The sequence below is a fragment of the Hypanus sabinus genome, chromosome 29, assembly GCF_030144855.1.
Source record: "Hypanus sabinus isolate sHypSab1 chromosome 29, sHypSab1.hap1, whole genome shotgun sequence".
In the NCBI taxonomy this organism is placed as follows: domain Eukaryota; kingdom Metazoa; phylum Chordata; class Chondrichthyes; order Myliobatiformes; family Dasyatidae; genus Hypanus; species Hypanus sabinus.
Genome location: NC_082734.1, coordinates 5,346,506 through 5,372,257, shown reverse-complemented (window position 1 = coordinate 5,372,257; position 25,752 = coordinate 5,346,506). Strand labels below are relative to the sequence as shown.

The 25,752-nt window shown below is 44.4% G+C and overlaps 1 protein-coding gene across 1 annotated transcript in view; it reads left to right on the top strand.

Annotated features, from left to right (window-relative positions):
• The window catches only part of tbc1d17 (TBC1 domain family, member 17), an 86,990-nt gene that overhangs the window by 23,621 nt on the left and 37,617 nt on the right, over window positions 1–25,752 (top strand). Inside the window, exons 2-8 of the mRNA XM_059953469.1 lie at window positions 4,729–4,827; window positions 6,315–6,389; window positions 8,787–8,907; window positions 13,696–13,906; window positions 15,656–15,767; window positions 18,631–18,804; window positions 21,448–21,579. Coding sequence (XP_059809452.1) covers window positions 4,729–4,827; window positions 6,315–6,389; window positions 8,787–8,907; window positions 13,696–13,906; window positions 15,656–15,767; window positions 18,631–18,804; window positions 21,448–21,579 — 924 coding nt within the window. The remainder of the gene's footprint in view (window positions 1–4,728; window positions 4,828–6,314; window positions 6,390–8,786; window positions 8,908–13,695; window positions 13,907–15,655; window positions 15,768–18,630; window positions 18,805–21,447; window positions 21,580–25,752) is intronic.

Below are 25,752 nucleotides of genomic sequence, written 5' to 3'. Positions count from 1 at the left end.
TAAATTTGCTGATGAGACAACCATTGTTGGCAGAATTTCAGATGGTGATGAGAGGGCATACAGGAGTGAGATATTCCAGTTAGTTGAGAGGTGTCGCAGCAAAAACCTGTCACTCAGTGTCAGCAAAGACCAAGGAGCTGATTGTGGACTTAAGGAAGGGTAGGACGAGGGAACACAAACCAATCCTCGTAGGGGGATCTGAAGTGGAGAGAGTGAGCAATTTCGAGCTCCTGGATGTCAGTATCCGAGGACCTAACCTGGACACAATATATAGATGCAACTGTAAAGGAGGCAAGACAGCAGCTATATTTCATTAGGAGTTTGAGAAGATTTGGTTTGTCAACTAAAACACACGAAAACTTCTACAAACATACATGGAGAGCATTCTGACTGGCTGCATCAACATCTGGTATGGGGGAGCTACTGCACAAGATCGAAGTAAGTTGCAGGAACTTGTAAAATTAGTCAGCTCTATCATTGGTACCAGCCCCCGTGGTGTCCAAGACATCTTCAAGGAGCGGTGCCTTAGGAAGGCGGTGTCCATCGCTAAAGACCCTCACCACCTGGGATGTGCCCTGTTTCCATCCAAGGGGTCAGTGTGGACATGGTGGAGGATTACAAATACCTGGGGATACGAATTGACAATAAACTGGACTGGTCAAAGAACACTGAGGCTGTCTACAAGAAGGGTCAGAGCCATCTCTATTTCCTGAAGATACTGAGGGAGGTCCTTTAACACCTGCCGGACAATGCTGAAGATGTTCTACAAGTCTGTGGTGGCCAGTGCTATCATGTTTGCTGTTGTGTGCTGGGGCAGCAGGCTGAGGGTAGCAGACACCAACAGAATCAACAAACTCATTCGTAAGGCCAGTGATGTTGTGGGGGTGGAACTGGACTCTATGACAGTGGTGTCTGAAAAGAGGATGCTGTCCCAAGTTGCATGCCATCTTGGACAATGTCTCCCATCCACTCCATAATGTACTGGTTAGGCACAGGAGTACATTCAGCCAGAGACTCATTCCACCAAGATGCAACACTGAACGTCATAGGAAGTCATTCCTACCTGTGGCCATCAAACTTTACAACTCCTCCCTTGGAGTGTCAGACACCCTGAGCCAATAGGCTGGTCCTGGACTTATTTCCACTTGGCATGATTAACTTATTATCATTTAATTATTTATGATTTTATATTGCCATATTTCTACACTATTCTTGGTTGGTGCGACTGTAACGAAACCCAATTTCCCTCGGGATCAATAAAGTATGTCTGTCTGTCTGTGCTCATTGATGTACAGGAGCCTGAAGGCACACACGGAATGGTTCAGGAACAGTTTCTTACCCTCTCTCTGCCATCTGATTTTCTAAATGGACTTTGAATCCTATGAGCACTACCTCACTACTTTTTTTTATTCCTGTTATTTTGCACTAATATTTCAACTTAAACTGCTGCCATAAAGTTAGCAAACTTCTCAACGTAGTATATCAGATTCACTGAGGTACTGTAGTTTGAGAAATATAGTCTTAAATTTTGTCAGATGTGCTAAAGATTTTCAGAAGCACATTTCTGAATATTGTCTGGACACCTGTGGCATTGCTTTGGCGTCAGACACACCAATTATACTGCATGATTTCTGGCATTCATCTCACTTGGAAAATGTTTCCAGCTGTATAGACGGCATTTCTTTAAATACCAAGAAATGATCATCAGGCAGTTACTTCCTCTCGCAGTAGATACTGGTTTTTCTGACATTTAATTTTTGGAATTTGGTCATAAATGTCAAGATGTTTAGATGCTGTCACTTATTGGTCTGAACTTTTAACTGCTGTGGTGTTTGTACAAATTAATAATATAACAATCAACCACAGTGGTGTATACCTGGAATCAAAGTTCACAGGGGGTGGCACCATAGCGTAGTGGTTAGCACAGCGCTTTACAGTACCATCACCCCAGGTTCAATTCCTGCCTCTGGCTGTAAGGAGTATGGATGTTCTCCCCGTGACTACTGGGTTTCCTTTGGGTCTTTGGTTTCCTCTCACAGACCAAAGTCATACCAGTTGGTAGGTTAATTGGTCATTGTAAATTGTCCTGTGATTAGGCTAGGGTTAAATTGGGGGTATTGCCTGATGGCATGGCTTAAAAGGTTGGAAGGGCCTATTCCGCACTGTATACCGGTAGTCCCCGAATTACGAAGTCCAACTTACGAACAACTCGTACTTATGAGTCGAGGAAGAACACCGTTTGCCATTTTAAGTCAGATTGCGACGCCTTCTGCCATTTTAAGTCGTTGCCGTTGACACTGTGTTGAGTGTGTAACTTTGTATTCGGCTTAAATTTTTCTTAGCAAGATTCACCTCCCCCTTCCGGTCAGTGGTGGCGCAGTGAGATCAGCCGAGAACAGGTTCCCGAGATTGATGCCAGGTTGATGTCGAACTCGCAACTCAATCTTGTTTAAAAAAAACACTGCCACCTCCAGTTTAAATTCCCACGCAGAATATTGAGAAGCATTAAATACCCAAACCCAGCACAGCCCCCACTTGTCCCATTTAACCTGTCTTAGTGCGGTGGAGTTTAGGACCCAGGGAATTCAGTGCAGTGGTCCTTAGGACCCAGCGGACCTCGGGAGCCGGTGGAGGTTGGGACCTGCTGCCCGCAGTGTTTCTGTTCCGTTGACGGGAAGTGATCGCGATTGAAAATAAAGTGGAAATAGCGTTTGTAAAGAGGTGAAATGTCATCGGTCATTGGAAAAGCGTTAGGCTACAGTCGGTCAACGATCAGAACAATTTTAAAGGATAAAGTAAGAATAATGGAGCATGTGAAAGACCCTGCCCTGATGAAAGCTACAATTATTACTAAGCAACACAGTCATTTAATTATTTTAATACATATGTTTCTTGTTTTATATGCATAGAAAGGTGAAATATATACTATATACTTAGACAAATGTTTGACTAACTGACGCTAAATAATACCAGATGTACTTGTTCCAACTTATGTACAAATCCGACTAAAGATGGACTCAGGAACGGTACTCGTTCGTAACCCGGGGACTGCCTGTCTCATAAAAAAGGTTTCAAAAATAAAATTGGTATCAAAGTACAGATATGTACTGAGATTGTGGGCATTCACAGTAAATACAAGAAACACAATAGAATCAATGAAGGACTGCGCCCAACAGGACGGACAAACAACCGATGTGCAAGAACGGCAACAGACTGCAAGTGCAAAAAGAAAGAAGAAAATAATATAAATAAGTAAGCAATAAACATTGAGATCTTGAGCAGAAAAGTCTTTGACAGTAAGTCCACAGGTTGTGGGAACAGTTCAGTAATGGGGTGAATGAAGTTATCCCCTTAGGTTCAAGAGCCTGATGATTGAAGGGTGATAACTGTTGCTGAACCTGGTGGTGCACGTCCTGAGACTCCTGCCCCCTCTTCCTGATGGTAGCTGCAAGAAGAGAGAATGTCCTAGGTGGTGGGTGTCCATGATGATGGATGCTGCTTTCCTGTGTCAGTGCTCCATGCAGATGCTCAATGGTGGGGTGGGCTTTACTCATAATAGACTGGGCCATTTCCATTACTTTTTGTAGACTTTTCCATTTAAGGGCATTGGAGTTTCCTGACCAGGTCACGATATACCCTCCAATATGTATCTAGAGGTTAGTTAAAGTTTTTACATTGCGAAACTTTGCAAACTTATAAGAAAGTAGAGGTGCCATGCTTTATTTGTAATGATACTTAGGTAATGGACCCAGGACAGACCCTCTGCAACAATAACACTGAGGAATTTAAAGTTGCTGACCCTCTCTACTTCTGATCCCCTGATGAGGACTGGCTCATGGACCTCCTTTTCCCTCCTCCTGAAGTCAATAATCATCTTGTTGACATTGTGTGAGAGGTTGTTGTTGTGGCACCACTCAGCCAGATTTTTAATCTCCCTCCTGTATGCTGATTCATCCCCACCTTTGATCTGGCCAACAGCAGTGGTGCTGTCAGCAAACTTAAATATGGCATTGGAGCTGTGCATAGCCTCACAGTCATCAGTATAAAGCGAGTAGAGCAGGGGACTAAGCACACAGCCTTGTGGTGCACCTGTGCTGTTGGAGATGCTGTTGCCAATCCGAACTGACTGGAGTCTGCAAGTGAGGAAATCCAGGATCCAGTTGCACAAGGAGACATTGAGGTCTGGTCTTGGAGCTTATTAATAAGTTTTCAGAGGCTGATAGTATTGAATGCTGAGCTCTGGTCAATGAAGAACATCCTGGTATGTGCATCTTCACTGTCCAGATGTTTCAGGTAAGTGAAGAGCCAATGAAATGACACCTGCTGTGGACTTGTGCCATAGGCAAATTGGAGCATATCCAAGTTTCTTCTCAGGCAGGAGTTGATATGTTCCATCACCAACCTCTCAAAGCACTTCATCATAGTAGATGCAAGTTCTACTGGACCATAGTTACTGAGGCAGGTTACCACGTTCTGCTTAGGCACCGATATACAGTAATTGAAGTCTGCTTGAACTCAGACTGCCAAAGCGAGAGGTTAAGGATCTCAGTGAACACTACTCCAGCCAGATGATCAGCACAGGTCTTTAGCACTTGGCCAAGTACCCAGTCTGGGCCGGATGCTTACTGTGGGTTCATCCTCCTGAACATCTAGTTGCCCTTCACTAGACCGCACTTTGGTTGTATTTTTTTTTTAAATTTTCTACTTCTATATCTCTCTGCATTTCAGATAGCCTTCGAGAAAGATGGTGTGTTTCTCAACACAAGCACAAAACGGACACATGACCAGGACACGCACATCCCCGGGGTGATCCGGATCATTGAAAAGGTAAGGCCCGAACCACACAAGTGCTTTACAGTCTTGCGGTACCGAGTTTTAGGGTTGCTGTTTCCAGCATGGACGTGGGACGAAACTGAACAGTTCTTTGCAGGTAGGTTCTTCAGGTAAGTGACCTCCTTCTATTTTGATTTTGTAAAAAAAATATGATTGAGGAACCCTCCACTCATCCAAACCGTACCTTGGAGCTGTCAACTTGTGTTGAGCATGTGAATAATCTGTGATTCCATTGAATAGACTTGATTTATAGAGGGCACTATGTGAAAACTAATTTCCATACAACACACAAAATGCTGGAGGAACCCAGTGGTCAGGCAACGTTTATGGAAATGAATCATGCTGAAACCCTTTTTCACGACTGGAAAGGAAGGGGGAAGGTGCCGGAATAAAAAGGTGGAGGGAGGGGAAGGAGGAGAGACTAGCAGGTGATAAGTGAAGCCAGGTGAGGGGGAAGGTGAGTGGCTGGGGGAGGAAGCAATGACGTAAGAAGCTGGGAGGTGATAATTGGAAAAGGTAAGGGGCTGGAGAAGAAGGAATCAGGTAGCAGAGGAGAGCGGACCATGGGAGAAATGGAAGGGGGAGAGGCACCAGGGGAAGGGATAGGCAGGTGAGGAGAAGGGGTAATTAGCCAGAGTGGGGAATAGAAGGAAAGGGTAGGGGGAGTAGGGAAAAAATATAGAGGGGGAAAAAAGTAACGGAAGGAAAAATCGATGTTTATGCCATCAGGTTGGAGGCTAACCAGACAGAATATGCGGTGTTGCTCTTCCAACCTGAGGGGCCACTTTCTTCGAAGTCCGATGCTGATACCATTCACCACCAGCTGACAATTTTTTTTTATTATACATAATTATGAGGGGTATAAATAAGGTAAATGCAAGCAGCCTTTTTCCACTGAGGCTGAAGGAGACTAGAACTGGAGGTCGTACTGTAGGTTAAGAGTGAAAAGTGAAATGTTTAAGGGGAGCCTGAGAGAGAGTAACTTCTCTCAGAGGGTGGCGAGAGTGCACAAGTGGTGGATGCGGGTTCAATTTCAACATTTAAGAGAAGTTTGGACAAGTACGTGGATAAGGAGGGGTATGGAGGGCTACTGGCTGGGTGCAAGTTGAGTAAACCCGGAGGAAAAATCCAGAGCTGGTGTCCCTAAGGCAATCCTACGTTATGTTCAACACTGACTGACAACTCCTGGGATGCCACTGGTGCCAAACTGTATCGGTCTGTGCCGTTTCTTTGGGTTCATCAGTTGCATGGAGAGGGGGAGTCTGCTGTACGGGCAACAGCTTACTCCCCAGATTGTACAGGCTCATGTAGACAGCTAGGGTACAGTATCTGCGGTTCACCCTGGCCAACGAGAGCCTCAGAAAGCAATACTGGGCAAAATGTTTAAATTTTAACCCTCCCCTGTCCCAACTTGTGGAATTCCCGTTCAATCTACCCTCCTTTTTCTTATTTTGATTATTTGTTCTTGTTTTGTCCCTCAGGGTCCTGATACTGTGGTGGACTGGACTCCAGTATGTGAGACTGAAGAACCGTCTCAAATGCTTTACTCCAAAAAGGTAAGTCTTCTGGGTCTGTGTGTAAAGTTTGGTTGAGTGTTGGTGTATTCGTTTACAGCAGATTCCAGTTAAATTGGGACACTTTGGGACCCAATTAGCCAAAGTCTCATGGAAATAGTTAAAAGGTATAAAAAAAAGATAAACTACCATTTAACTGAGTAACAATTTGTGTATTGAAATGAAATACAGATCAATTTAGAACATTACACTACTATAAAACTGTCCATTATTTCCCGAAGGGTTTTGACAGAGGAATTCATTCAGTGTATGCTGCCATGTTCTTTTGATTGTCTGCAAATGAACAATATCAGTGCAGACACCTAGGGCAGATAGTGGTTTGCCTTCATACCATTCTTTTGATGATTGCATCCTCCAAATTTTCATATTCATTGTAACATTCAATATAATTGTTGATACCTTCAAATACTTCATAGCTCCTAGCTTGTTAGAGTAGTGAAATCATTTCATTTTCACTCCCAGTCATTTCTGTCATCTCCAAGCCTGAATGCTGAAAACTGCAGTGAGCAAAAGAGTTCTGAATTGTCTTGGTGTTTATTTGTTGAGAGTTAAGGGGCAAAAGTTTAGGGGTAACACAAGAGGGAACTTCTTTACTCAAAGAGTGGTAGCTGTGTGGAACAAGCTTCCAGTAGAAGTGGTAGAGGCAGGTTCGATTTTCGTCATTTAAAAAAAAAAATTGGATAGGTATATGGACAGGAAAGGAATGGAGGGTTATGGGCTGAGTGCAGGTCAGTGGGACTAGTTGAGAGTAAACGTTCGGCACAGATTAGAAGGGCCGAAATGGCCTGTTTCCGTGCTGTAATTGTATATGGTTATTTCTCACCAACTATCAGACAAAAATCATTACTCTTTGAACACCAATATGCACAACTGATGCCATTTAAAAACTGTTCACTCTAAGCACGGTGCAGTTTCCAACGGCCACAAATGTACATGATTGACACTAGTTAGAAGCTGTTTGACAGCAGTCTCCTGCCCAATTCATTGGCATAGTGTCCCAAATAAATTAAGGGAATGCTGGCTATTTTCTCAGTTAGTTTTTGTTCTTTAAGATTTGTCCCAAATAAGTAACTTCCCTTTAAACCAATGGCCCAATTAACTGGAATTCACCGTATTCACTTCCATTTGATGCAAGACCCCATCATAAAGGGGAACTTGACAGTTTGCCCCTTCACTTTCAACTTGGACCAATCCAGGATGGCTCCAGGACAGATTAGATTCAGAAGTGAAGCTCCTTCCACTTTGTGGTCGCAGAGCAAAAGCACTAGCCACATCAACTTGTATTGGTATGGTGCTTTCAACTGAGTACTTCAAGGTGCTTCCCAGAGGTTTTGTGGTGGGTGAATAAACAGTATTAAGAAATGTTCGGTCAAAATTAAGGCTTTTAAATAAACACACGGAAGCAAAAAGCGTTTTGGTAACAATTTTGTGGTTTCTAACCATATAACAATTACAACACAGAAACAGGCCATCTTGGCCCTTCTAGTCCATCCGTTTCCAACGGCCACAAATGTACATGATTGACACTAGTTAGAAACTGTTTGACAGCAGTCTCCTGCCCAATTCATTGGCATGTTGTTTTCTACTTCCCTGTGTTAATTTGTTTTAAATACACTCATTTTGGTACAGCTTTACATCTACTCATTAATGCAAAGATCTAATCAGCCAATCATGTAAAAGCATGCTGACATGGTCAAGAGGTTCAGTTGTTGTTCAGGCCAAACGTTAGAATGGGGACATAATCTAAGTGACTTTGACCTTGAAGGACTGTTGGTTTGAGTATCTCAGCAACTGCTGATCCTTTGGGATTTTCATGCACAACAATCTCTGGCGTTTGCAGAGAATGGTGCAAAAAAACCAAAAACCATCCAGTGAGCAGCGGTTCTGTCGGCAAAATCATCTTGTTAATGCGGGGAGTCAGAGGAGGATGGAGTCCTGTGACGGGTCTCAGCCCAAAGCTCTTTTCCATACTGTACGGCCTGCTGAATTCCTCCAGCATTTTGTGTGCGTCGCTTGTATTTCCACCATCTGCAGAGTTTCTCTTGTTAGAGAATGGCCAGACCGGTTCAAGCTGACAAGAAGGCAACAGTAACTCGAATAACCACGTATTACAACAGTGGTGTGTAGAAGAGCATCTCTGAACGCACATCTCATTGAACCTGGAAGTGTAGGGGCTGCAGCAGCAGAAGATCACACCGAGTTCCACTCCTGTGCCTAATAAAGTGGCCACTTGAGTGTAGATTATATTTGGTATTCATTGGAGGAGAGTCCAGCCTAGTTCTAAAGACCCTGTTATGGTGCCAAGTCACATGCTTTTGTTTATTAGTATCCACAGTTGTCCTTGCTTCTATCGGTTACTTTCCTGCTTTTTTTTTGCAGGATTCCACAGTGAATGGAGTTAGTCACACTGAAGAAGATATGTTTGACCCAGGTTACGAACCTGATTGGGCCGTTATTAGCACAGTTGGAACAAGAACACGGCCACAGGAGGATGCACGTGGTAAGAAACAGAAGCTCACTATTGTAATACTCTAATATATTTGCACATTGATCATTTTGGGCACCTTATCTGAGAAGGGATGTGCTGGCATTGGAGAGGATCCAGAGGAGGTTTATGAGAATGACCCACTAATGAAAGGGTTAAAGTATGAGGCACATCACAAAAACAAGAAAATATGCAGGCACTGGAAATCCAGATCAACACGCATGAAGTGCTGGAGGAACTCAGCAGGCCAGGCAGCATCGATGGAAAAGAGTGAACAGTCGACGTTTCGGGCCGAGTGCTGTAATTGGGCTCCCGTCTTATGGTCTTAACTATCATGAATGGGGACAGCAGTTCACATTGTCTTCATCTGCACGGTTCATCGACTGACCCTGAGACAAGAATAATAGGCCAAGTCAACGCACACAAAATGCTGGAGGAACGTGGCAGGTCAGGCAGCATCTATGGAAAAGAATAAACAATCGACATTTCAGGTCAAGACCCTTCATCAGGACTGAGAAGGAAGTGGGGGGCGGGGGGGAGGTGCCAAAATGAAAAGGCGGTGGGGGGGGGGGGGGGGGGGGAAGCGGCTAGCCTAAAGGAGATAGGTGAATCCAGGTGGGTGAGAAAGGTCAAGGGCTGGAGAAGAAGGAATCTGATTGGAGAGGAGAGTGGACAACAGGAGAAAGGAAAGGAGAAGAAAACGCATGGGGAATAGAGGAAAGAGGGTCAGAGTGGGAAATAGAGGAAGGAAGGGAGGGAAATTTTGTTAATCAGAAGGAGAAATTGATATTCATACCATCAGGTTGGGGGGGTTACCCAGATGAAATAGAGGTGTTGCTCATCCATCCTGAGGATATCCTCATTTTGGCTCAAGAGGAGGCCATGGATCAACATCTTGGAAATGAGAAGCGGAATTCAAAAATTTAGCCACCAGGAAGTCCCGCTTGTGTTGAGTGGTGTGGAGGAGCTCAATGAAGCAGTTAGAGTTATGACAGATCTCACAAATGTAGAGGAGGCCACATCAGGAGCACCGGACGCAATAGACAACCCCAGCAGATTCACAGGAGAAGTGTTGCCTCACCTGGAAGGACTGTTTGGGACCTTGAATGGAGGTGAGGGAGGAAGTGTATGGGCAGGTGTAGCACTTGGGCTACTTACAGGGTAAAGTGCCTGGAGGGAGATTAGTGGGGAGGGATGAATGGATAAGGGAATTATGGAGGGATTGATCCCTTGGAAAGCAGAGTGGGGGGGGGGGGGAGTTAAAGCTATGTTTAGTGTAAGGGTCCCTTTGGTGATGGTGGAAGTTGCGGAAGATAATGTGTTGGATGTGGAGGTTGATTGGTTGGTAGATAAGGACAAGAGGGTCTCTGTCACTATCAGCCAAATGACTATTAACAATCAAGGAATCTAGATTATCTGAATACTTCATTAAATTGAATTTACCATCCCTATTATGTTGGAATCCCAATGATGTTGAGAGCTCAAGCACTGATTTTGTTATAGAATTATACTAAATGATAAAGAGGCAATTAGCCTATCATGCTGATGTCAAGTAGCTAAAATTCTTTTCAGATTTATCTTCCCAGTCCATGTTCATTGCCACATTATCTCTGCAAACTTTTCTCATAGAAGAGATACTCAGCTCTTTTCTGAAGATTGCGATTGAATCTGCCTTTCATGCAATGCTCTCTAGGTTATAACAATTATCTGTTATCTTTCATTCTCTCCATTTGGTTAATCAGCAACTCTTCTGGTAATGGAAACCATTTCTCCTTGTGTACTCTTTCAAAACTGTTTAAACATCGTTTAAAATCCACAAAGCTAGTGAGGTAACTCGTGAATTTAAATTAGCAATTCGGTGTTTAGTTAGAGACACATAGCAGATTTCATTATGATGTGAGTCAAAAGCAGGGTTTCACAACCTGGATTCCGCAGACCCCTTGCTTAATGGTATTAGTCCATGGCGTATAAAAAGTTGGGAAACCCTGGTCTAAAACTTTGTGAGAAATAAAATCATGTAAAAGTTTGCTTTAGGAAATTGCATCATCTTCAGAGAGGTTCTGGAGGATTGGAGGGTTGCAGATGTTGTTCCTCTATTCAAGAAAGAGAGCAGAGATAGCCCAGGAAATTATAGACCAGTGAGTCTTACTTCAGTGGTTTGTCAGTTGATGAAGATCCTGAGAAAGCTGGATTTATGAACATCTGGAGAGGCATAATATGGTTAGGAATAGTCAGTGTGACTTTGTCAAGGACAGATCATGCCTTATGAGCTTGATTGAAGTTTTTGAGGATGTGACTAAACACATTGATGAAGGTAGAGCAGTATATGTGGTGTGTTTGGATTTCAGCAAGGCATTTGATAAGGTACTTCATGCAAGGCGTATTGAGAAAGTAAGGAGGCATGGGATCCAAGGGGACTTTGCTTTGTGGATCCAAAACTGGCTTGCCCACAGAAGGCAAAGAGTGGTTGTAGACGGGTCATATTGTGCATGGAGGTCGGTCACCAGTGGAGTGCTTCAGGGATCTGTTCTGGGACCCTTACTCTTTGTGATTTTTATAAATGGCCTGGATGAGGAAGTGGAGGGATGAGTTAGTAAATTTGCTGAAAACACAAAGGTTGGGGGTGTTGTAGGTATGTGCGGTGGGCTGTCAAAGGTTACAGCGGGACATCAATAGGATGCAAAACTGGGCTGAGAAGTGGCAGATGGAGTTCTACCCAGATAAGTGTGAGGTGGTTCATTTTGGTAGGTCAAATATGATGGCAGAATATAGTATTAATGGTAAGACTCTTGGCAGTGTGGGGGATCAGAGGGAGCTTGGGGTCCGAGTCCATAGGACACTCAAAGCTGCTGCGCAGGTTGACTCTGTAGTGAAGACACCTCTGTAGTGAGGAAGACATACACGTATTGGCCTTCATCAAGTGTGGGATTGAATTCAAGAGCTGGGAGGTAATGTTACAGCTATATAGGACCCTGGTCAGACCCCACTTGGAGTACTGTGCTCAGTTCTGGTCACCTCACTACAGGAAGGATGTGGAAACTATAGAAAAGGTGCAGAGGAGATTTACAAGGATGTTGCCTGGATTGGGGAGCATGCCTTATAAGAATAGGTTGAGTGAACTCGGCCTGTTCTCCTTGGAGCGACAGAGGATGAGAGGTGACCTGACAGAGGTGTATAAGATGATGAGAGGCATTGATTGTGTAGATTGTCAGAAGTTTTTTCCCAGGGCTGAAATGGCCAACACAAGAGGACACAGTTAAGGTGCTGGGGAGTAGGTACAGAGGAGATGTCGGGTAAGTTTTCTACTCAGAGAGTGGTGAGTGCGTGGAATGGGCTGCCGGCAACGGTGGTGGAGGCGGATACAATAGGATCTTTTAAGAGACTCTTGGATGGGTAGATGAAGCTTCGAAAAACAGAGGGCAATGGGTAATCCGAGGTAATTTCTGAAGTAAGTACCTGTTAGCGCAGCATTGTGGGCCAAAGGGCCTGTATTGTGTTGTAGTTTTCCTACGTTTCTAAGTTTCTGAGTTATTAGTTTGTCATGTGCCGTGTCATCTGACGTGAGCGATCATGGTCTTTCCATGACCGTGATTGTTCTTGGCAAATTTTTCTACAGAAGCAGTTTACCATTTCCTTCTTCTGGGCAGTGTCTTTACAAGACGAGTGACCCCAGCCATTATCATTACTCTAAGGAGATTGTCTGCCTCGTGTCAGTAGTCGCTTAACCAGGAGCAACTGTTCATACTACCATCAGTACCTCGTCCCATGGCTTCACGTGACCCTGATCAGGGGACAAAGCAGGTGTTGCACCTGCCCAGAGTGACCTGCAGGCTAGCGAAGGGAAGAGACAACTTGCACCTCCTTTGCCAAAGATATATCTCCACCCTGCAACCCTTAGGAAATAGTATCTGTGGTATTTTAGAAACGACAAAGTCTGTCCATGTCTTGTAGGCATTGGGGGAGAAGCTTGGGAAAGAAGTAATTATCAGACTAGTCTATCCATTTACGTTTGTGTACCGTGGATTCAAATTAAGAATGTATACAGGTGACATCTCCTTCAACACTGCCATTCCTTCATGAAAAAGCACCATTCAAGGTCAGGTTATTGAAATTAATAACTACTTTTGGACTATTCAGAATAAAGCTGCTTTTTTTAAAGGACCCACACCACCCTGGCCATGCTCTCTTCTCGCTGTTGCCATCGGGAAGGAGGTGCAGGAGCCTTGGGTCCCAAACCACCAGCTTCAGCATCAGGCTCCTGAACCAGTGTGGATCACTTCACTCAATTCTAAACTGATTCCAGAAGTGGACTTACTTTGAGGACACTACAACCATTGTGCACAATATCATTTGCATATAATGGTATTTTTCTTTTTAAATTTACACAATTTGTCACAAGGATTGTCTATTGTCTATTGATTGTCTATTTTCATTTGTGGTTTTTCATTGATTCTATTGTGTGTCTTAGTAATAACTGTGAATGCCCGCAATAAAATGAAACTGAGGGTGGTATATGTACTTCGATAATGCATTAAACTCTGACTTGCATTTCAACAGTCAGTAATAAACCAGGAGAGGCAACCTCGAGATTTTGTGCTCAGCAGGGTACATCTGTGGAAATTCAGATGGTGCATTTTTGTCAAGGATGACCAGTTTAGAAAGGAAGCAGAATAATTGAAGAAATAAATTTGGTTTTATGTAGGAGGTGGATCACTGCGCTGAATGACTTCTTGCTCTGTGCACTAAGGTTTCCTTGGATAAATACTTTTTTTCTCTCTCTCTCCTTTTCCTGTCATCTCTTAGCTGCCAATCAGTACCCGGGAACACACAGCAAGTGGGCGTTCTCCATCAGCCTGTCAGAGTTGAAGTCCATCCGGAAAAACAAGCCAGGCCTGGGCTGGTCATACCTCATCTTCATCAGCAAGGACGGCATCTCCTTCCCAGCGCTTCACTTCCATGCCGGTGGCACCAGAGCTTTACTAAAGTGTTTGTGTAAATACGTTGTCCTGGCTACGTAAGTATCTAATTTCTCTGTTCACCTGGTGCCATTACAGTCAGATTCAGAATTATTTATCACGTGTGCGCGGAAACGTGTGGTAAAATTTGTCCTTCGTGTTAACAACCAACATACCTGAGGGAGTTTCTGGGGGCAGCCCGCAACTGTCGCCACACATTCTGACGCCAGTGTAACACACCCGCGATTCCCTGCAGCACACACACACACCGTTCCTCCAGGCTTCAGTCATCGGGCTTCAACCCACCATCAGTCTTTGGGCTTCAGTGTTTGGTATTGAGCCCCGGACCAGCTGATGATGGCAGACGTCTCACCCTGCAAAAACTCATTTCAGAGGGGCAGCGCCATCAGTTTGCGGGAGACTCCCGGGAGAGGTGGGATGTCTGCAGTAGAGTAGCTCCTTAGCAGCTAGCCAGCTAGTTTAAATAACGTTCGCTATGCTAATGAACGAATGACACCTGTTAAACTCACCTCAACATGTCTTTTACAGTCATTTAACCCACCGTGAGCAATAGAAAAGTCACTGTTGCAAACAGGGCAGCGAACAACACTGTCATTATTTTTGACCCCTATTAGGCAGGGGTACACTTTAGTGTAGTCTGGGGTGAAGTATGTTTTATATATTTTTTTAACACTCTTGCCATGTCTCTCTCACGAGCGCTCGCTCTCTGTCGCGCGCTCTATCTTGTGTGCTCTCTCTCAGAAAAATCGATTTCCAGGATATTGTATATAATTTGCGGGCGTCAGGAAGCCGCTATCAATATGCGGGAGACTCCCGGAACTTCCTGGAGAGGTGGGATGTCAAACCCCACCCTTGTGTCTCCTGCTCACACAGACATACGATCCTGGGACAGCCCAGCATCCATCAGCTGTCCTTATCACTGGCCTCCCAGCATGGAGCAGAACAGCGCAGTCCACTTGTGTGGCTTTTGGGCCCGGAACAGAGGCCTAGACTCGTTGGATCACTCATTTCACTGGTGCAGTCTGTTTTGTTCCTGTTTAAAAATAGAGATGACATTTTCTTGGTGAACCCGGCTTTCACAGCTGGGTTTGGGGCTGTCTACAATAGAGTTCCGACATGGAGTCATAGAAGAATACAGGCCCTTTGGCCCGTCTGGTCCGTGCTGAGCCACATACAGGCTGCGTCCCATTTTATTTGAGCCTGACAGATTTCTTTTTGTTGTCCGTACTGTGTTTATCCAGTAAAATCTCTGCCAGTTTTGAGAGCAACGTGGGGTCAGAAGAAACAACTGTCAGGATTTTCAAAACTCTCTGCAGCACAGTGACTTGTCCCAATATCAAATAGCTGTTGCTTTTCAATCTATTTCAATCCTTGTCAGTGTTTCTTGAGCTTATACTTTTAATGAAGTGGATTGCTGTTGGAGTGTTCTGAGGAAACTTGAGTTTATTTCCGCACTGTTCTCTCTGAAGTTGCTTGGTGTTCACTCCACTTATCGCTGCACTGAGGCCCAGGCTGTGGGCCTGCTTCAGGCTTCATGTCTGCGGGCTCTGCGGCGTTTACTCTGCTATGTGCTGAACTTTGTGTCTCGGGACTCACCTCATTCTAAATGCTATTTGCTTACTTTTATTGTTTGCACAATCTTTTTCTCTCTCACTCTCTCTGCACGGTGGGTTTTTGGCGATCTTTTTTAATGGGTTCTCTTGGGGTTTCTTGTTTTGTGGCTGCCTGTAAGGAGACGAATCCTTAAATTACTGGTTTGTTGACTGATTATCAATGCTCATTGGCAGGTCGAAAAAGGACCCTCGTCTCTATCTGGTCTACACTCATGATTCCCATGCCCTGTCTCAGTCTTTTGACGAGTTGCAGCTGTTTGATGAGCATTCCTCCGATCTGGTGTCAGTGAGTAATTCTGTTTGCCTGAAGCTTTTTTTTTTGGTGGGGACCAGACAGGATTTAATCAATATCCATTTCGTGAGGTCTTTGTGCATATTGTGCATTTTGATCTCTGTTAAATGCCAGCAGCACCAGCGTTTACTGCAGTCGTATCTACTTTCAGAAAGAAACCGTTTAGGGTTAGGCATTTTGCTCACCCAAGTGAAACAATCAAAACTATGTTTAGACAAGAACAGTTTCAATAGTGGCGAGTCCATGTCAGTTCAAATGCTCCCAGGTCAGGAACGAAATCAGTTGAGCACAGTATAACGCTCACTCAAACCTGTCCCAACATAGAGCAGTGCAGCATTGGAATAGGCCGATCGGCCCACAATGTTGTGCAGAACCAATTAAATTAGTCATCAAATCGCTAACTAAACTAATCCCTTCCACCTACTTAATGTACATATCCTTACATTTTCCTCACATTCATGTGCCTATCCAAATGCCTCTTAAAAGTCCCTAATGTTTCTGTCTTTACCTCCACCTCAGGCACCCACCACTCTATATGCTTAAACAAAGATCTTGTCCCTCACATCTCCTTTGAACTTGCCTTAAATGCATGCCCTCTGGTAGTAGACATTCACACCAGGGGAATAAAGATTCTGTCTGTTTACCTATGCCTCTCATAATCTAGTGAACCTCCATTTGGTCTTTCCTCACCCTCAGTCCTCCAGAGGAAAAAAACCCAAGTTTGTCCATCCTCTCTTTCTGGGGTACACCTTCTAATCCTGGCAACATCCTTGCAAACCTCTTCTGCACCATCTCCAAAGCTCGACACCTTTTCTATAGTGAGATGACCAGAACTGTATGCAGTACTCCAGATACGGCCTAACTAGAGCTTTAAAAACCTGCAATGTAACTTCCTGATTTTTGAACTCAATGCCTTGACTAATAAGCAAGCATTCCATATGCCTTCTTAACTACCATATTGACCTGTCTAGCCACTTTCAAGGAATTATGAACTTGGACCCTAAGGCCCCTCTGCTCATCACATCTCTGTACTGTATAAATTTACTGCCTCTTTACATTTGACCTACCAAGGTGCAAGACTTCACGTTTATCTGCGTTAAACTCCATTTGCCATTTCTCTGCCCGTATCTGCAACTGATCTGTATCCTCGCCAGTCTTCCACAGTATCCACACCACCACCAATCTCTGTATCATCTGCAAACTTTAATAACTCATCCTTCTACATTTTCATCCAGGTTATTTATATACGTTACGAATTACTTCCAGGACAAGGAAAACAGAGTAAAGTATCCATTATAATTTCTTCAATTGATTAGCAAAAACCCTTAATCACTTTTTTCACCTGTTTATTTAATTTTTTGTATATATTTCTTATTTGAACTTGTAGTATATTTGATATATTGCGCTTTCCTGCTGCCACAAAACAATAAATTTCACGACATATGTCAGTGATAATAAACCTGATTCTGATTCTGAACCAATATGGCTGTTTTTAGGCTCTCTCGTTCTGTGTGTGATGTGGGGGGGGGACCTCAGTGTAATTCACATTCTACCAATCCTTAGTGAATACGGGTGTGCGCCGCTTAATGTCCATCCACACAACGTCCAATCGCATATACGTCCGTAATCCCGATCGGAGAACGTGACATAGCGAACGTAACCAATCTCGTGTATCGCACGTCTCTTGAGTGTAGTAGCGTTCTCTCTGTTTAATTTTCTTTTGAAAATACTACCGTAAAGTGCATCATGGCTTCCGAACGCAGCAAAACCACTCCTGGTGATAGCAGCAGCAAGAGGCAAAGTATATATAATATAGTGTTCGCACAGCGTCCAAATCACATAATGTCCGATTTCACAGAACGTATCGTGGACATTAAATGACACATACCTGTATAGACATATTTTCCTCAGTCCATTGGGCTCTTTGGCCCATTATGTCTGCTCTGCCATTATATCATGGCTGATTTATTGTCCTTCTCAATCCCACTCTTCTGTCTTTTCTCCTTAACCTTCGGCACCCTAACAACCTCTGCCTCCACAGCTGGCTGTGACAGTGAATTCCACAGGTTCACCATGCACAGGCTGAGTAATTCTTCCTCATCTCTGTTCTATAAAGGGATGTCCTTCCATTCTGAGGCTGTGCCCTCTGGTCTTCAGCTCCCCCACTAGAGGAAACAATCTCTCCATATCCACTCCATCTAAGCCTTTCAATATTCCATAGGTTTCAATGAGAACCCCCACCCCCATTCTTCGAAGCTCAGTGAGTACAGGCCCAGAGACGTCAAACGCTCCTCACATATTAACTCTTTCATTCCTGGAATCATTTTCCCGAGCATCCTTAGGACCCTCTTCAATTTGAAAATCTAACTCTCTCATTTTACCCTCTCCAATATGAAGAAATCCCTCTTCAACAGTTTCTGAAGAAATTGATCTCATGGAATTTAGTTACAGCACTCCAGGGCATTGATAGGAGAATCGGGGAAAGGGCAAGAGATTGGGGCCATACACAAGAGGACGGCACGGTAGCTTAACAGTTAGCGCAATCCTATTACAGCTCTGAATGTTCCAAAGTTCAAAGTTCGATCCCAGTGCCATTCTGGACAGAATCTCTGTACGTCCACCCTGTAGAATGTGTGGCTTTTCCCCGGGTGCTCTGGTTTCAAAGATGGACCGGTTAGCAGGTTAGTTGATTATTGTAAATTGCCCTGTTATTGGGCAAAGGGTAAGTTGGGGTTTGTTAGGGCAGCATAACTCGAAGGGCCAGGAGGGCTGTATCTCAAAGCGGGCTGGTTCAGCTGTCGCATGTCATTACGTGATTCTAGATGAAAACATTCACCGTTGCTCTTTCTTTCTGCAGCGTTTCATTCACGACCCTTACGCTGCCACTTTTGGCAGCTTTTCCAAAGTGACCAATTTCCTGCGTGATGCTCTGCGGCCCCCAGACGGCACCCGCCACCGCCCAACACGTGAGACGGCAGCAGGAATAGATATCGACCAGCAGGATGAGCCAGGCTTCGAGGTCATCAGCTGCGTAAGTTGGCATATATTATTTATTTGGAACTCCAAAGCGGAATAGGCCTTTCAAGCTGCACTGCCCAGCAACACCCAATCTAATCACGGGACAGTTTACAATGGCTAATTAACCTGCCCAGTATGTCTTTGGACTGTGGGAGGAAACCTGAAAACCTACACATTCCACATGGAGAGCTCCTTACAGAGGACACCCACGTTGAACCCTGAACTCCGACACCCTCTGTAATAGTGTTGCACTCACCACTGTGACGCCATGGCACCGATTGTAAGGTGGTGACAAGATTAGCAGAGACCAGCAAATGTACATCTTTATATCATTATATTCCCCATAATGCAAGTTTTTTCCACTGAGGTTGGGTGGGATTACAACTAGAGGTCATAGGTTAAGGGAGAAACGTGAAATGTTTAAAGGAAAACTTCTTCACTCACAGGGCCATGAGAGTGTGGAACAAACTGCCAGCACAAATGGCTCAATTTCAACGTTTAAGAGGATTGTATAGGTATATGGGTGGTATGGGTATGGAGGACTATGGTCCCGGTGCAGGTCGATGGGAGTAGGCAGCTTAAGTGGCTTGGTACAGACTAGATGGGCCGAAGGGCCTGTTTCTGTGCTGTACTTTTCTATGAATCTATGATAAAGTAAAAATGATATTGGAAGGTTTCTGCTTTCTTGTCCTTCTCTCTCATGGTGTGGCACAGAAATGGCCAGTAGGATAATGCTGCTGTTAGGCTTTCAGTTAGTTTTCCATTAGTCTAACAGCACACAGGATGCTGGAGAAACTCGGCAGGTCATGCAGCATTTATGGAGAGGAATAAACAGTCAACATTTCGGGCTGAGACCCTTCATCAGGACTGGAGTGGGAGGGGGAGAAAGCCAGGAAAAGAAGGTGGGGGAGGGGGAGGACTACAAGCTGTGTGAGAGGGAAGCAAGTTGGATGGGTGAGGGGTGGGAACAAAGTAAGAAGCTTGGAAGTGATAGGTGGAAGGGGAAATGGGCTGAAGAAGGAGGAACCTGATAGGAGAGCTGACCGTGGGAGAAAGGGAAGGAGGAAGGGCACGAGAAGAAGTGATGGACTGGTGAGAAAAGAAAGGAGCCAGAATGGGGAGTGGAAAAAGGGAGAAGGAGATGGGTGGAGAAATTACTAGAAGTTGGTCCCATTGGGTTGGAGCCTACCCAGACAGAGTATGAGGGTTGCTCCTCCAATCTGAGACTGGCTTCATCTCTTGAGTTTACAACATATTTATTTAATAATTCATTGAGACACAGCACGGAATAGGCCCTGTGGCCCTTTGAGCTGCACTACTCAGCATTTCCCAATTTAACTCTAGCCTAATCACGGGACAATTTGCCTTGACCTACCAACCGGTACATTTTGGACTGTGGGTACAAACTCCTTACAGGCAGCAACAGTATGTTGGAAATTTCAGGGGATTTGCCAGGATGTTGCTCGGATTAAAGAGTATGTCTTACGAGAATAGGTTGAACAATCTAGGGCTGAATGGTCAACATCTTGGAGAAACACAGAATTAATCTGATTGGATGCACTGTTTCCTCAAAGCTGTGCGGTAACTGAAATGCTCCTGCGTACATAGCCTTTGTTGCTGCCCAGCTGGAATTTTCCTTTATCTCAAGCAATCCCAACATTTTTTTTTAATACTGTGGAGCAATACTATTAAGCAAGGGGTCCTGGGATGTTTTATTTAACATTTTATTAAAGTGTCGCACAGCCGTATTTTTAAAACAAAATAGTGCTCAGAGCAATTGTTGGTCCACACAGCTGCAAAAACAAAGTAAAGGGAATGTTGCAACACGCACAAAATGCTGGAGAAACTCGGCAGGCCAGGCAGCGTCAATGGAAAGGAGTAAACAGGTGACGTTTTAAGGCGAGACCCTTCATCAGGACAGCCGGCTGGTGGCGTCGTGGCATCAGCGCTGGACTTTGGAGCGAAGGCTCCCGAGTTCGAATCCAACCGCTTGCACACTTTCCATCCGCGCTGGGCTGAGCGTCGAGCTAGCAACTCAACCTCGTAAAAGCAAGCCAGCTAAAAAAAAAATGGCATCACGACGGTGTCCTGATGACTCCACTCAGAGTTAAGGGCTTTCTTCTTCTTCATCAGGACTGGAAACGAAGGGGTGATAAGAGTAAGAAGGTAGGGGGAGAGGAGGAAGAAGTACATGGTGGTAGGTGTCAGGAGAAATGTAGATTGGGTGGTGGGGGGGGGGGGGGGGTGACTGACATGGAACTTACACATCAGTATTGACCTAAAAGGCCTAATAGTTATTTCTGTGCTGTGTATTGAGTAATATGAAGCACAAGCAGAAATCTCGCATGATCTGGGTGGCATAGCGGTTAGTGGGATGTTGTTACAGTGCCAGCAATCTGGGTTCAAATCCAGCCACTGTCTATGAAGAGTTTTGAATGTTCTCCCTGTGACTGCATGGGTTTCCTCCAGGTGCTCCGATTTCCTCCCACGTTCTAAAGGTGTACAGGTTAGCTGGTTAATTGGTCACATGGGTGTAACCGGGCATTGCAGACCCCTTTGGAAGTGCCTGTACTGCACTGTATCTGTAGGTAAAAATCACTTAAAGCAAAGGTTCCACACATTCGCACCTCAGACTTTTCCTTTGTATCCTTACCAGCAAGCTGATCTTGGCCAGAGACCCACGGTGCAGCGGCAGGAGACTCTAACGGCTGCAGAGTGGGCGAAACATTTGGACCCAGAAGGAAGAGTTTGTGACGTGGAGGAACTGAAGAAGAAGATTTTTAAAGGAGTAGGTAGATTCATTCTTTCATTCATCATCAGATTCTGTATTTACAGCTAAAACATTTCATGCCATTATTGTAAAGTATCATTTACCTTTCTTAACTACAGGTTGATAACACAAATAAAGCAGGAATTTGCACTCAGTGGCCACTTTATTAGACACCTCCTGTCCACTGAGTGTATGTTCGTGGTCTTCTGCTGCTGTAGCCCATCCACTTCAAGGTTCGATGTGTTGTGCATTCAGAGATGCTCTTCTGCACACCACTGTTGAATTACTGTCACCTTCCTATCAGCTTGAATCAGTCTGCCTGTTCTCTGACCTCTCTCATTATCAAGGCATTTTCACCTTGTATTACTGGATGTAATTTGTCTCTCCCACCATTCTCTGTAAACTCTAGAGACTTGTGTGTGAAAATCCGAGGAGATCAGCAGTTTCTGAGATACTCAAACCACTCCATCTGGCACCAACAATCATTCCACGGTTAAAGTCACTTTTCTATCCCAATCCTGGTGTTTGGTCTGAACAACAACTGAACCTCTTGACCATGTCTGCATGCCATTATACATTGAGTTACTGCCACATGACTGGCTGATTAGCAAGCAGGTATACCTAATAGAGGGGCCACTGAGTGTAGAGTAATTTTATTTGTAACTTGTATTAAGAATAGAGCATGCTGAAAGCAAGTGCAAGTGTTTCTGTGATTCAGTAACCAAAATATACTTAAATGTTCTGCGAACTGAGGGATTTGTGATTGGAGGTAAAAAAATATCACTGAGGTAAAAGAACTAATTGAATTACAGAGTAGGCAGAAGGAATTAAATCACCTGTGCTGCCTCTGTCTAGTGTGTTCATTGAATTGTTCTCTCAAGAGATGAATGCAAGCTCTATCGTCTTGAAGCAAAGAAGTTTAAGAGGATATCATTGAAACATAAACTCTTAGAAGCCATAGGGTCATAGTCACCGAGTTGTAGAATGCTACAGCATAGAAGCAAAGCCCTTGGCCCATCCAGTCCATGCTGAACTATTATTCTGCCTCATCCCCTCGACCCGCACCTGAACCAGAGCCCTCCATAACCCTCCCATCCACATACTTATCTAAACTTCTTTTAAATGTTGAAATCGACCCCATATCCACCACATCCCATGCCAGCCTGTTTCAAACTCTCCCCATCCTCTAGTGAAGGTGTTTCTCCTCAGGTTCTCTTTAGATATTTTATCTTTCACCCTTAGTCATTAGTTCTAGTCTCACCTAACATCAGTGGAAAAAGCCTGCTTGCATTTCATCGCTATGTGCTGTGCTGTGCTGTGTGATGTGAGAGATCATAGTCTTTGATTGCCTGGTGTCAGTGGTCGCATAACCAGGACTTGTGATATGCACCAGCTGCTCATACAACCATCTACCACCTGCTCCCATGGCTTCACGTGACCCTGATCAGGGAGATAAGCAGGTGCTACACCCTCCCAAGGGTTGATCTGCAGGCTAGCGGAGGGAAGGAGCGCCTTACACCTCCTTTGGTAGAAACTTATCTCCATCCTGCCACCAAAATGCTTGCATTTACCCTAACTATCCCCCTCATAATTTTGTATACTTCTATCAAATCTCCCCTCAGTCTTCTATGTTCTAGGGAATAATGTCCTAACCTATTCAGCCTTTCCCTATACCTCAGGTCATCAAGTCCCAGAAACATCCTTGTAAATTTTCTCTATACTCTTTCAGCCTTATCTACATCTTTTCTGAAGGTTGGTTACCAAAACTGAACACAGTTCTTCAAATTAGGCCTCACCAATGAGTTATACATCTTCAACATAACATCCCATCTCCTGTACTCATACTTTGATTTATGAAGGCCAATCTGCCAAAAGCTTTCTTTATGACCCTGTCTACCTGTGACGCCACTTTCAAGGAATTATTACTGTGTATTCACAGATATCTCTGTTCTACCGCACTCCTCAGTGCTCTACCGCTCACTGTGTAAGACCTACCCTGGTTGGTCCTCCCAAAGTGCAACACCTCACACTTGTCTGTATTAAGTTCCATCTGCCGTCCTTCCGGCCGGTCCAGATGCCGCTGCAAACTTCAATGGTCATCCTCACTGACCACTACACTTCCAATCTTGGTGTCATCCATAAATTTGCTGATCCAGTTAACCACATTATCACCCAGATAGATTCTTGATTAGTCAGGGTGTCAAAGGTTGTGGGGAGAAGGCAGGAAAATGGGGTTGAGAGGGATAATAAATCAGACATGGTGGAATGGCGGAGCAGAATTGTTGGGCCAAATGGCCTAATTCTGCTCCTTTGTCCTGTGGTGTTATTTCCAGTTAAGGCTCTGTATCAATCGTTCATCAGACTTTTAGATCCTCACATCACCACCGACCTGCAGCATCATATGCTCGTATGTCTTGTGGATAAAGAGCTATGGGGATTTCTGAGTGGTCAGTAGAGGATTATCCGAGTTTTGCAGTACTTCCTCTTTGAACTCTGGCACGTTGGCCATGTTTAAAGCAGTCCAGTTGTTTAATGATGACCAATGCTGATGCCGGATATAAGAGAATTTCAATTCCTCACCATCTGTGCTTCAATTTAAACATGTGCCTCCAGATTAATAATTTCAGGGCTCTGAAGTTATTGATCTGGAGGTACGTGGATGGAAAGCCATTAAGGTTTCCCAGTGACACTAAGAAGACATCTCAAAGGGGACTGAGTTCATCCGGCAGTGTTTCTCAACTGTTGTTAAGAAGAGGGAACATATTCTACACCTGATCACTGGATGATATATTTTTAATGGAATAAGTTCTGACAATGTAGAATGTACTGCCTGGAAAGCTAATACAAATAAAAGTCAACAGTAAAACCACCTGTGTAGAATTAGGCCATTTGGCCCATCAAGTGTACTCTGCCATTCCATCATGGTTGAATTATTATCCCTCTCAACCCTATCCTCCTGCCTTTCCATAACCTTCGATTACTACACTGATCAGGATCCTATCAACTTCTGCTTTCTATATAACCGATGACGACCTCTACATTCATCTGTGGCAATGAATTCCACAGATTCATCACTCTCAGGCTAAAGAAACTCCTCCACTAAAGGGCCATCCCTCTATTCTGAGGCTGAGCTCTCTGGTCCTCGACTCACTCACTACAGGAAACATCCTCTCCACATCTACTCCATCTAGACCTTTCAATGTACAGTAGATTTCAGTGAGATCACACCTCACTCTTCTAAACTCCAGTGGGTACCAGCCCACAGCCAACCAACGCTCCTCATACATTAAACCTTCTGTTCCTGGAATAATTCACCTGAATCTCCTCTGGGCCCTGTCCAATGCCAGTTCATCTTTTCTTAAAAAGGAGTTAAAGAAATTCCTCCTCATCTCTTGTTCTAAAGAGCTGTCCCTCTATTCTGAGTCCCTCTATTCCTATACTCTTCCTCTATAGAAAACATCTTCTTCACATCCACTCTATTTGAGGCCTTTCAATATTCGATAGGTTTCATGAGAGTAGGAAGCTTGAGTAGGACAGGAGCCTATAATCTTATTCAAGGGAGCTTTACCCCAGTCTCTGCATGGTATTATGCCAGAGAGAGAGGCCCAAAACTGCTTACAGTAAAGAGAGAAAGTTGTAAAGACCAACACCCTACACCAGTGGATGCCTTGCCTCCAATTGTTCTGCCGACCAGATTACGTCACAGTCTGTCGCCTGCTTGGCACTCTACTATGCAGAGTTTGGCTACGGCACTGCAATATGGCTGCTCTTCAGAGTATCTTGCTATACTGCGGGCTTGAAAATTGTAGAAGTGAAAGATCTTTCTTGATTAACATTTGGACATCTTGTTTTCTCACATTAATTTTGGACCCTCATCATCTAATGAGATAGCAAGTGTTTGTGCACCCAGGGCCCATGTTCTCTGCTTACAATACTGTTAAATCATGGGGGAGGGGGTTGTGCACTCCACAACTCTGAAGGGAACTCTTTTCGGCAGAACTAGTCTTTTGCCTCGTAGCTTTCAGCTTTGGCCCCAATTCCTTGCCCTCTCTCTCCCATAGCCTAGCATTGCTTTATGTTTTTACAGTTTATTTTACTTAAGAGATACAGTGTGCTAACAGGTTGTTTTCCAGCCCAGCAATCCATGCCACCCAGCACCCCCTGATTTAACCCTAGGCTGAACATAGGACC